Here is a 13,743-nt window from a genome sequence, read left to right on the forward strand (position 1 = left end):
AAATGTATTTAATAAGAACACAAAGTAATTTTTTACCTTTTCATTAACATGTTTAGATTTTATAAAATTAGTCAAAATATTTTTTTGGGAGATACAATTTCAGGAGATACATTGTTGACGTTACTATTAAAAATGCACTTCCAATAAAGTGTTGGCAAAAACGGTTGTCATTTTTATGTTGAGGCTGCAGAGGTGTTGTCGGCAACTGATGAATGTAACTAATAAAGTAACTTGTAATCTAATTTAGTTACTTTTAAAATCAAGTAATCTGTAAAGTAACTTAGTTACTTTTAAAATCAAGTAATCTGTAAAGTAACTAAGTTACTTTTTCAAAGTAACTGTGGCAACACTGGTGGCGATTGACAGTGAATGATAATAATGTATAACTGACGGTAACTAACGTTGCACTGTTGACGCTCGCGCAGCCTCTCGAGGAGAAATCGAGACAAATGTGCACCGCTCACACAGAGAAACTCAGTTAACACACTGCCGTAGAAATGTCTAAATGTGGAGTTTATTTATATTTATAACATGATACAGTTGCAACATCACATTACCAAGAGTGCTGTTTTCCTGAATAACATCACGACTGAAAATGACACTGATTTCATATGACAGTTCCATAAACAATTATTAACATTAAGTCACTTACATTTTAGATGCAATATTGAGTGTTTTTGTTCTATTTCAGCAGCGAAAATAGTTCCAAAAGATCACTGCAGAACGCGTGTCACAGCAACAGCGTGTTAGTGAACGATTCAGCGTTTGAATGAATCGATAGAATCAAAGATTCAATGAACTATTCGTAAACTACTGCCTCATTCTTGAATGAATCAGCGTTTGAACGAATCGACTCAATGACTCACTCATTCAGACGGTCACCTGCTGCCACCTACTGGTGGTTTAGTTTCATCTTTCCAACTTTTCTTATTTGTATATTCAAAAAATATTTAAAACAATCTCATAACATTATTTAATGCAGTTGTAATTTTTCAGTGTAAATTATTTAATTTGACTGGTAACAGCCAGTGTCGTCTTCTAATTTAATTTATTGATCCAATTTAAGAATATAAAAGGAAATCTGAATCATAGCCTATATTTAATAAGATTAGGGGAAAAATGCCCTTTATAAAAGGTAAAAATATCACAAATATGCATATGTCAAAGCTGATTGAACACTGGTGAGAATATTACTTCAGAATAAATTTTATTTACAACACACAAAAAAAACAAAACAAAATTTTCCGGACAAGCAAATTTTTTACTCGGACAAGTGGATGACAGATTTACTTGTCCGAAGGACAAGCACGTGAACATGCTTAATGTCGAGCCCTGCTTAAGTATATTGTATTAAAGTATATTATTTACGTAATAAGTGCTCTTTTTAAAAGTAAGCTAAAGTGCACTTCCTTCTATTAAGGGTATAGCTACTTAAACATTATGGCCCGGTTTGACAGACAGGGCTAAGATTAAGCCAGGGTTAGGCCTTAGTTCAATTAGGACATTTAAGTAACATTCATAAACATGCCTCAGAAAAAAAGGGGAAAAAACATTACTGGTGTGCATCTTGAGACCAAACAATGGCACTGACTTAATTTAAGATGTCAGTGCAAGTTACTTTCAGTTAAAACAGCTCAAACGTATTTTAGTCTGAGACTAGGCTTAAGCCTTGTCTGTGAAATCAGGAGTACGTGTTAACATGAGATTAATGTGATAAAACTGCTTACTATCCTCATCTATGCAATGTAATATCCAATTTCTCCTATATCAACGCTAATAAATTGTAACTTTCGCATGATATGTGCAATAATTCCACAGGAATTGGTTGGTAATTACACGTTCATCTGCCTAAAATAGTAGTCCCACCACTAAGTATATTATTTATACTTGTACTACTTTCCATTGCAAGTGTATCACTGTAAATTTACACTTATAAACAAGTCAAATTATTTTCTGTCGTACTCAACAACATTTTCAAATGTCAAAACAGCTTAACTTGTTTTGAACCCCCGACATTCCGTCATGTTTAGTTTTGAATATATGAACTCAAGCTACAGGCTAAAGCTAGCTGACAGCTAAGCACTGCCCTGCCACCTCTAAATATACCCTACAAACACAGTAACTTCATTGCTAAAAGTGTAGAAAGTATTAAGTGCTGTCATCTCACTCTTTTATAGTTATCCCTGCGCTATGTGCAGAGCTCAGGCTAAAAGCAGCTCCTTGTGACTGTTTCTGGCTGCCTTTAGTGTTAAAAATAAGAAAAACAAAACTGTTGGTCAAGGCCTGAGGACAACAACTCAAATATTTAGATATTTAGCTGTTCACGCACTGTCACAGGATGTTCGGTATGTGTTGTTGTGTCATCTCATGTGCGCATGGTAATCATACCATGTCTTCACTTTATAACCTGCGGCCTTGTTCTGACTACAAACCACCTTCCATCATTCTTTCTTTCCTCCTGTGTGTGCATACAAGCCTCTCAGTTTGTTTTAAAATAGTTGGTGGGAAGAATATTGTTTGTGTTAGCAAGAAGATGGCTATGTGTGTGTGTGTGTGTGTGTGTGTGTGTGTGTGTGTGTGTGTGTGTGTGTGTGTGTGTGTGTGTGTGTGTGTGTGTGTGTGTGTGTGTGTGTGTGTGTGTGAGAGAGAGAGCTGCCCTGCTTGTTTTTCTAACTCCAGGTCAGTGACTCATGTTTAAATATGTCCACTTATCACAGAGACAGGAGAGTAATGGGAGACTCTCAGTGGTGCTTACAAAAACAGGAAATCCCCTTACATACACAAGCACACGTAGGTGACCAGTTTTCAAAAATGAAAACCAAGGACATTTCTAGTTCAGTGATTCAACATATTAACATTTCCAATGTAATCATCTATATAAATTAAAAAGGTGGGTCATTCCAGTTATGTCATACTACTTGAAGTTACATTTAGTCATCAGTGCAGACTGTAAGACTATTAGAGTTTTTATTAATATTTTGAATCAACTTTTATTTTTCATTTTAATTTTAATCCAGCTTTGGTCATCATTAGCTTTTATAAAGGTTTACCATTCAGGTTTCATTTTTCATTTTATTTTTAGTTCAGTTTTAGTTTTTAGTTTTATTTCCAGTTAGTAGCCTAATTTTAGTGCGTCACCTCATAATTTTCATTTAGTTTAAGTACTTCATCTAACATTTATAAAATAATTTTAATCAGCTTTATTTCAGTAAAAAAAAATTTTTTGGATTTAGTTAATAATAACAAACCTGCTTGCAACTAATGTTAATCAACTTCTGTTTAATAATAACATTTTTTATGTTCAATAAGCTCATATTATTTCACTTTACAGGCTGTTTTGAACAGACAGGCCACCAAAATTGGGAACACCTAGTACAAAAAAGTACCATGTTAATACCATGTTGTTGTATACCATGATGGTAGTCCCATGGTATTCTCTGAAGTACTTTGGAATGCCATGTAAATACCGTGGTATATGAACTTGGTCTCATTTAATACCATTATATGCATCAAAGTACCATATGACCATCTGATACTTAAGGACAAACTTAATATTGGCAAGATTTGTACATGTAAATCACTTTGATTGAAACAAGATTCACAAAAATACACACATACTATTTAGGAAATAAATAACTAGAATGAGATAATATCTCATTCATATCTGAAGTTTGCTCAGGTGAAATAACTCACAGCTCTTTTAATCTTTATCCAGGTAAAATTTTAACTGCATCAGAGATTCAACTTGATCTTTTTAACCAGGGTGAATTCATGCCCAAAATATCTGTGGATTTGAAAACACAAACAGGGTGTTTGACAGCACTGTGACGTTGATGACAACATGATAAACCTACACAATTGTTTATTAGAATTAATTTACAGTAGTTAGCCTTTAATTTACTTGCAGTGTAACTGATAAAGTGAAACTTAGCCTTTCAGTGTGTGTAAATGAAACCACCTGTTCTCTACTGGGCAGGTTGAACCATGACCCCTTGGCTCAGTATTCGACAGACTTGGTGTGTGTGTGTGTGTGTGTCTTATGCCAGATGAGCTGAATAGTGAAATGTGACTCCACATGACACAATCAATGTGTGTGTGAGTGTGTGTGTCTGCATTAGCATGTGTTGGATGGTGTTGATTTTCCCTTCCTGATGTTATGAACTACAGCTGCATGAGTACTATGGATGAGATTTGATTTGCAAATTGTTTTGTGATACAGACAGCGAGGGATATAGAGAAAGAGAGCTAGATAGCGTTTTTACAGTACAGTACACTGATGTGTGTGTATATTATTTATGATGTGATGTCTGTATACTGTATATAGCTGATGTGCGTAATATTTTTGAGGGTTAATGGAAAAGTTCACCCTAAAAATGAAAATTACTCTCACATCATTTGTAAACTGACTTTTTCTTCCATGGAAAATAAAATTTCCATACAATTATGAATGCCACGAATTTCACGAATTTTTCACTTCCAGTCTGCTCCTCACACAACTTTATCATATGACTTGAAATATAGTGTACTAGTCATATGGACTACTACTTTTATGAGGCTTTTATATGCCTTTTTGGCTCTTTTTCTTCTTCTTTTTTTTGTGGATTTTTACTGTTTCTGGTCCACGTCCACTTTCAGTGTATGAATACAGTGGGTGAAAAAAAATTAAAGTGGAAAAAATTATAACAGAATTTTCATTTTGGGTTGAACTATCCTTTTAAAATATTTTCTTTCTATCTAATATCTGAGGCAGTGGTGTAGTCTACGTGATACGCAGGTAAACGCAGTATACCCTCTAGGAAAAGTGAAGCATTTCCGTAAACCCCGTTAAAAAAACGTGAGGATACACTTTGTACCATTTAAGGAACAATGTTGTACCCCATTCGTAACAACATTGCTTTGTGACAGATCTTTCACACTTTCATTCACAAATTCACCCCGTCTGTGTTGCGAAGCGACAGGGCATTGACAAATGGAACTTACTGTATAAAGCCGGACGTCACGGAATTGGGCCATTTTTTTATTAATACATCCGAAGTAGGTTGTACAATTAATCAAATCTCGATATGGACTAGAGTCTGTGAATATTAAAGCTCAAAACGACTGCTATTGAAAGCTGAAGTCTGTGTGCGTCTCTGTGAATGAGCGCCGCATTTTTGTCTACACACTGAAGCATGCGTGACACTTGTGGTGTTTTTTAACGTCTGCCATCTCACTTACTATATGAAGGCATGGACATATGAACTTCATCGCAGAGCTACTATGAGAGTCTCTTCACAAACAATTGACCATTTCATTTGTTAAAAATATTTTCATTAATTCGTCACATCATATAGCCTACCATAGACTGTAAAAAATTATTACAGGGATCCATGAAAACGGCTAAAAATACTGTATTATACATGCCAGGGCAGTAGTTGGCGATGTCACTTTGTAAAGAAACACTATGCACCTATAGACTGAACATGTGATACGCATGCGCATCACATCACCATTTTCACAAATTCGCGTTTTTGTAATTTACACAGAGACTAGAACTGTATCGTTTTCAAAAACGTACACTTTGGAACCGGTTTTCAAAAGTTTACGTTTTCAGGCCCCTTAAAATACTTTTGTCGTGTAAATGAACTGCCAAAACATGTAAGGGTGGTTCGACTACAGTGGTTCAGGCTGCAGGGTTGCCGAATGACTAAAGAAACGTTATCAGCAAGATGGTAAAAAAAATGGTTTTGGTTACACTTAAAATAGATGTATGAGATGAGATGATAAAAACGTATCCCATTAATCGTACGGAGCATGTATGTTACCTGAGGGATAGAAAGAGAGAGAGAGGAAGTGTAGAGAGAAAGAGACAAAGAAAAGAAGAGAGCAAAGAAGAGAAGAGCCAAAGAGCAGGCCCCAAGAAAGGAGAGAGTCAGAGAATAACAGAGACAGAGCAACAGTTGCAATATCCTTTTATCCCTTACTTGACCATGTGACTGAAACCCAAATGTTAAACATTCAAACTGACCAATCAAATAATTACAACTCCCACCACTGTAAAGGTGTGACACATTTTGGCCTACAGGCCTTCAGGCCTATCCACACCTATGTCTTTAGGAATTCCAAATGGCCCTTAAGGTAAAAAGATCGGCTTGAAATAGTAAAGCAAATGTCTTTGTTCATTTTCAAATATCTTTGATTATTTTCAATCCTACACATACAAAAGTTTTCAGTTTTTTACTTGAAAATAGTGTAAACGTCCCCTTCGCTTATTATGTAAAGACAACTGTAAGCATAGTTATCAAAACATTACCTGACACAGCAACATTGACTCAACCAGTGAGCTCATCCTGAACCAGTTAACTCCTTACTGATGTTAAAGTTGGACACCTTTATTATACATGTTTGTTTAATTATTTGTCATTAATATTCAAAAAGCAATCACACAGCCAGTGATGATGATTAGACACGCTGGGCTCTTTTTAATGAATGCATGGACTATGCAAATGTTGCAGCTTTGAACTGTTCAGGTACTTGCAACAAAATAAATCAAATATTAAAATATTGTAAAATATTTGTAATATTCCTAACTCATCAATAAAATGCTAAAGCTTAAACGAAATTTTTTTTTTGACTATTGATCCAAAATCAGTGTTGGTTTTTAGTTTTGAGCTGTGTGTTGTGGTAGAATACAGTTTGCTTTTGATTCCTGTTTAAAGGTCCCATGGCATGAAATTTTCATTTAATGAGGTTTTTCAACATTAATATGAGTTCCCCTAGCCTGAATATTGTCCCCAAGTGGATAGAAATGTTGATCGGTGTAAAACCGAGTTCTGGCTGTCTTTCTCTGCCTTTGAGAAAATGACAGCCCAGACTAGCCAATCCTGAAGTCTCCTGGTTTGACGTCCAACCAGGAGCGGTTACCTCCCTTTCCTCCGCCCAGAGAATCTGGAACGCCCATACAAATGCTCGAGAGAATAGAGATCATTGCTTGTGAACGAGTGAATGCTGGCAGTTTCTCAGTGTTTGGATGTACAAATGAAAACAGAAGTCTTTTTTCAGTTCCTTCTGATCTGTGATCAGTGATTTCTGATGTGTAGCTAATTATTTATTATTCGTGCACACGCAGCGGCTTCTCTCTCACGACAGAACGGTGTTTTCTATCTTGTGAGTCAGTGTTTTTGTACGTCCTCATCGCGTCTATCGGTTCTAAAATGTGCATACAGTCATGAGTTTCTGCTCAACATCGGCAGAGTCAGATCTTTAGAGATAAACTTCACACAAGCCGAAGCTCGGGCTGCACTGGCATTCGATTACTGCTGTTGTGTCTTTGTTTGCGCTGTGTACTCAACGTGCGTCACTGACGCTTTTATTTTATTTTAAAAATAATGCTATTATCAACACTTACTTTTAACTCGTTCATCTCGACAGCTGTAATGGTACTTTGCAAGTGTTACAAAGTAGGTAATAATGATGAAGACGGACTCGGTGTGACTGGGACTTGTGTTTATTCAGAACTCTCAGATACAAACACAATAAACTCGCGCTGACTGACAGCGCTCTCATAACTCAGTAGTTACTATAAATAACTTTGTTAGCAATCGCTGAGCTCCATCTCTGGTACGTTAGTGATGTCCGGTTCGCGAACGATCTTTCTTTTGAACCAGTTCTTTTTAGTGAACCGAATCAGTTCACCAAATCGGACTGAATCGTTCTAAACGTTTCGCGTCTCCAGTCAGCGCTGATCCATAATTTACTAAAGTTACTAACTTTCTGACATGAGTGACAGTCCCTCCGACTAGAAATAGACTAATAACCTGAAGTATATGCTGTAACTACAACAGTTCAGACATTCTGAGAACTGATGTGAAGTGAACTCAGGTCCATCGTCTCTCTGGCAGCAGCTCGTGCCTGCTCCTACCTCGTTAAACCACGCCCCCTCCGCTCATTTAAAATGCAAAGATATCAGCCAATCACAACAGTGGGCGTTTTTACTGAAGTCTCACAGCAGACACGCCTCTTGAAGCAGGGCATTCAGCCACAGGGCAAACAGCAGTATAGAAAAAATGCCTTTTATTTCTAAATTATGCCATTTTATGATGTAAAAGTCATACTAACAATATAAGTACACCTCAGGAAACATTATAAAATAATAGAAAAATGCCATGCCATGGGACCTTTAATGATCAAAATGATATACACACTCGAAGTAGTACATTTATATGAACTGTACAAATATATTTCCTTTTGTTAGTATGCAAATACGTTTCACAGTTGACAGTTTGTTTCAGTGTTCTCAGTCTCCTTCCCCATTCATGTTCCTCTTTCAAGGGCATTATTGCACTATTGATTTGGTGACCACTTTCAAGCTTTTGGTGAACTCTTGCTTATATAACACAAAACTGAGTTTTGTTGATATACCGTTAATGATAAATAGACAAAAAATACACTGTGTCTTCATGTAAAGTCTCTCTGTTCTGAACTTTTGTTCAGTGTGTCATGGAACTGGTGAATGCAAATGAAACACTGACTAGAAAGTGTTCTCTAACCACACCTGCCTCTCTCTCTCTCTCTCTCTCTCTCTCTCTCTCTCTCTCTCTCTCTCTCTCTCTCTCTCTCCTCTCGCTCTTTAGGAAGTGAGTAGCTCACATTCGCCCAGTGGGAGAGTTGCAGACAAATATAGTGGTGTAAAGGAAAAAATGTCAAATCAGGATTCAAACTTTGGAGGCTGTGAGTATCTTTTGGCTTTTATGCTACAGTAACACATTTTTTTCCTTCACCATAAGGATGTTTAAGTTTGGCTCTATAATGTCTGATTCAGGACATTTTTCACTGAACCATTTGTGATCTCTTGTTTCTCATGTGATTTACATGTTCGTGACAGTTCAGTGTGTGCGTGTGCGTGTGTGTGTGTATAAAAGTGACATGATTAAAGACTTCACACATTGCTGTCTAGTATGATGACAACTGTGATGACAGACTTCAGCTTTAGTGTTCATGCATGTGTGTGTATGTACTGTACATGTGTTTGGATTTGGAACTTGTTCTGTTATTTTGAGTTTAATCAGATACAGGATATAGTTTTTAAAGTACCCCTACAACACCCCAACTTTACTTTGCAATGTTTGTATATGTTTTGAAATATATGCAGTGACAATATGCTAGTGGGAGGCCTGTGTAATTTAATAGGTTTGTTTGACAGGTGAGCTGATTTGTGTACGGTCAGTGTCTGCATGTGTCTCCCTTTTGTTATCCCTCTTTCATTCTTTAAATCGGGCTATCGGCTCGTCTTTGAAATAGACAACCTTGTTTATGACAGGTTCACGTTCACACATTCATTTCCTCCTACTTTGGAAATGTCGATGTTCATCCCTCAAGTGTGTTGCAATCTCTTTGGTATCTGGTATCATTTGACACTTATATGATGCATGGCTTTAGTGTTGTACAGGAGCAAAGGAAGAAATTCTGATTGGTATGATTATGTCATTACAATATTTTCTCCTCAGTCTCCCACTTTCTCTCTTTTTATCAACCCCTTAATTATCTCAGGTAGCGGGAAGCTTGGCGCTCTTTTTTGTTGCCTTTTTTCCTAGCACATATTTTATTAATCATCATAAATTAGATATCATTCAAAAGCTTACACCCTCAGTATTCATCCTGTAAAAATCCTGTTTTGAAATTGGACGTTGCTTTACCATGGAAAGCTGCCCCTAGTGGACGGTGTCATGTTTCATATTACAAAATGTACTGCACTATTTTATAATCAATAATCAATGGTGGATATATTGGTATAGTGCCTAAACAAAATCTCATAGGAACTTCAATTTTTCATGATATTAACTTAAAATTTGGAACACAACTTGGTTAGACATACAGCTTTATTTGATAGCATTTTGAAAAATTATTTAGTATATATATTTTATATAAAATAAAAAATGTTAATACAGGACATTTGCTTTACAGTAAATTTACTTTTAATAAAATAATAAAAAAGTAATAACTTTTTTTCTACACATTTGCTTCAGTGTCTTCTTTAAAAAAAGAAGGCATCCATTTGCCCAAAAATTCTATTTCATCTGAACAATTATGGCTGTTAAAATCAAAGCGACATCAAATACAAAAGTAAACACAATAGATGCTCAGCTATCATTATTTTAAATGTAAAACTTTTTTTATATATATATAATATTTTGTTATATAACATATGTTAATGTACTATTTAAAATATTGTACATGTTGTAGAATAATATACAATAATTGGCTAGTCCCTCTGTATGGTGGATTATACAGTTACATTTTTATATTGAAAGAGTTGGGAGTGTTTTCTTTGAGTGACCCAAGTCCTGGCTAATTTCTGACCCTGACGCCAACACACACAAACTGATGTAAGATCTTTCTGTAAATGCTTTATATTAATCAGATCTTTGAAGCAGCTGTCACCTCCTGCAATCCCCTTTAAATGGAGAAAGTCATTGAAAATTGTGTTAGTCATTATTTATTCACCCTCCAAACTTGTATGTTGTTTTTTCCATGGAACACAAAAGGAACATTTTTGAAGAATTTTCCATACAACGTCCATAGTTTCCATGTCTGTTAGGCTCCAAAAACATAACAGGCACCATATAGTATAGTGATTCGTGCTCTATATTCCAAGTCTAAAGTAACAGTCCAAAAGTTAAATCATTATTCACTGAAGATCTTCCTCTCAATTGTCCAGTCACAGTGGTTCTTAGGTTATTCAGATTATCAGTGCATTGTTCCTCACACAAATCAATATTATGGCATCAGACTTGGAATATAACAGTGTTGTATGGACTACTTTAAATGGTACACAACACACACTGTTTCTGCCAATCTCGTGTTAATCTTGAGTACCTATAGAGTAGTATTGCATCCTTCATATCTCCAAAGAGTTTTTAGTTTCATCATATTTATAAAAGACAGATACACTGTACCGATTCTTTCCGAAAACAGCCGAGCTCGTGCAGGTGTACAGTGGACGGTGCTAAAGAGTCACGAGCGCACACACACACAATACATCATTACATTATCCCTGGATAACTTTCGATTCACTATACATTTGTGTTGTTTACATTATATGCACTTACGTGCCGACTGCCAACAAAACACATTTGGACATTTGATGCAGTTTCACTCACCGCCTGCGGTTTCGACTCATGACAGGGAACAAACAAACACACTTGCAGAACTCCGGAAAAAACAAACTGCATCCACTGTTTCCGTAACCCTTAAATGCATGACTCTTTCGCCAAACATTCTTACATATTCGGGTCTTTAGCGACCCAGATCTATATCGAACATGATAGATCTATACCTGTCGCGATAATATATAAAACTCCTGATATTAGAGTAACAATTACAGAAGAATAAAATAAAACATATTTCGTTACCTTTTGGAGCTGGGAAGGGTTCCGTTTGAGCAGATGTTTTATACCATCATCACTGTCCTCGTCAGAGCTCATTTCCCAGTACATTCAGCATTTGGCTCATATTCGCGATCTCACGCATATTCTCAAAACTAATTTTCGTCTTCAAAATAAACATTTTGATCACTGACAGCTTCCTTCACCAGATCCATCATCAAGTGACAGTGACACTAATATTTAAATGTGTTCAGTACTTGCTCTGCAGTAAATCGCTGAGCCATTCCAAGTTTTGCAGATTATAATTATTATTGTTTCGTTTTTTGTCTAAGGGTAACTATGAAATCACTTCATCATTGTGTATCAGACATTGCCACCTTGTGGAATAAAAGTGAATTGCACTTATTTTGTTATTATAGATTCATGTATTATTGTGCATAAAAAGACATGCGTACAAAAAAATAGTGGAAAAACAGGCATTCAATTAAAATAATTTATCATTTTTTTCTTGTTATATTGTTTAAAATGGATTGATTGAGGAATACTATGAAGGTTGATGTCTAACTTTAAAAAATGAATGAGGAGGAAGGTAGTGAATGACGTCTCGGGTCGCTAAAGACCCAAGGTATGCATTTAAGGGTTAACACTGGGTTATTTGGGAAGCTGAACAAGGTTATCTTTCCCTCGCAACCAAAAACACACTTCTTTAGTGACATTGTTGATTTCGTGGTCTAAAAACAAAATGACAGCGCTGCCAATGGCTTCTGTAACCCGAACAAAGCTTGTTGATGGGCGCGGTCTTGCTTTGGTTAATGTCATCCAGTAGAAGTGCCCATACAAGCAATTCCACCCTTTATGACGTCATACAGGGCCATACTTGAAAAAAAAACTTTCCGAAACTTAGAATCCCGAAGGAGTGTATTTGGCATAGAAATACTTCATTAGCCATACGCCCAACTTGTTTGGCCATGTTTAGCATGAGAATCCAACTCTTTAACAGTGTAAATAAGTCAGAATGCATGAAATAGCATTAGACCCCCCCCCCCCCCTTTTTAATGATACATTTATGTATTTTTTTTTTTTGTGGTTTTTGGAGCTTAACAGCTGTGGTCACTATGAGTGACTGTATAAAACAGATCTGAGTGGAGATTTTACAAAAATGAAAAAGAGTGAAAGGGTTCACTGAATCTTCTTTATTTGGTGAACTATTCCTTTAATGATTATGCAAGTGTAAAGAGATGAAATGGGATGTTAGCGCAGTTTATGAAAGCCAAGGATGAATGGCCCTAAAATCTCTCAGACAGTAGGGTGCCTCTCCCCCTCAGTGTGTCTGTCTGTCTGTCTGTCACTCTGTGACTTCAGGTTAAGGGCATGTTGAGTAGCTTATCTAAAAAAAGGCCTAGCAGACTGGCAATCTTTTAAAGAGGAGGAGGGTAATGGTAGGGGCCTCTGAAATACAACCAGCTGTCTCTGCCCTCCATCACTCTGAGGTGAACCGGACAGTAGACTGGAGCTGGTCTCCAAACATACATTCACTCTTTTGCATACGGACGCTGGGTGTCTAGGGGTCTCCAGGTGGGATCTGTTGTCCAGGTGACACTATAGTTACGTTGAGGAACCGAGAGGAAACGTCAGACCTCTGTAGGTGAGTGTGGTTCAACAGAAGTAGTTTCTGATGTACTGATTGTACGTGTCTGTTGTTCATTTGGAAGATGAATGGCTTCTAATTTAACCCATTTTGATAATGAATTATAGTAATCAGTGCTACTCAGTAATTTGACACTAATCTCATTAATTTTTTTAAAAGGTAAATTGGGTTGAGATGAAGTAAAAATATATTATCAGGTTAAGTGCATGAGGCCAGTGGCGCACATGTGTTTCGAGAGCGCTCATTAACAATGCATGAAGAGGAGACATGGCATATTGTTACATCATAATTGAGTTGAACAAAATGAATATTGATGAGTATTATTTATATGAACAGAAAGTAACAAAAGGGTTCTTTTGTTATCTATAAACCACGCAATTTCAGATTTTCCAATACCTGTTTGTTTACTTGTTCACTGGCCTTTCACAAAGATATTTTAGCCATTCAAAACTCGTCATGCTTTTCATTTTACAATAGTAACAGTTTAATATATGTAAAGAAAACTGTGATGGCTGGTTTCAAGAATTAAAAGTTATACGAACAAAATGGAAAGAAAAATGGAAACATGTCAAGTTAACTGTATAAATTGTCATTATCCTAAAGAGCATTGTGGTTGCTGTAAGGCAGTGAGTCTCATATATGTCGGCTCACTCCAGTGTCTCAGAATAGAGTCCTAAAGACTGTACTTTCTGAATTTAGCCTGTAAGCTACTGCTGCATTCCATAGACTAGA

At 36.3% G+C, this 13,743-nt stretch overlaps 1 protein-coding gene across 4 annotated transcripts in view; it reads left to right on the forward strand.

Moving 5' to 3' along the window:
- xirp2a (xin actin binding repeat containing 2a) overlaps positions 1–13,743 on the forward strand; it is a 51,324-nt gene that overhangs the window by 13,164 nt on the left and 24,417 nt on the right. For 2 of the 4 annotated variants that reach the window (XM_079841556.1, XM_079841555.1), the window contains exon 2: positions 8,613–8,709. In XM_079841556.1, coding sequence (XP_079697682.1) covers positions 8,613–8,709 — 97 coding nt within the window. Of the gene's footprint in view, positions 1–8,612; positions 8,710–12,661; positions 13,009–13,743 lie in introns of those variants that run through there. The other 2 variants (XM_079841557.1, XM_079841558.1) reach the window with 2 other exon arrangements.

This window comes from Gobio gobio, assembly GCF_949357685.1.
Source record: "Gobio gobio genome assembly, chromosome: 17".
Taxonomy (NCBI): Eukaryota; Metazoa; Chordata; class Actinopteri; order Cypriniformes; family Gobionidae; genus Gobio; species Gobio gobio.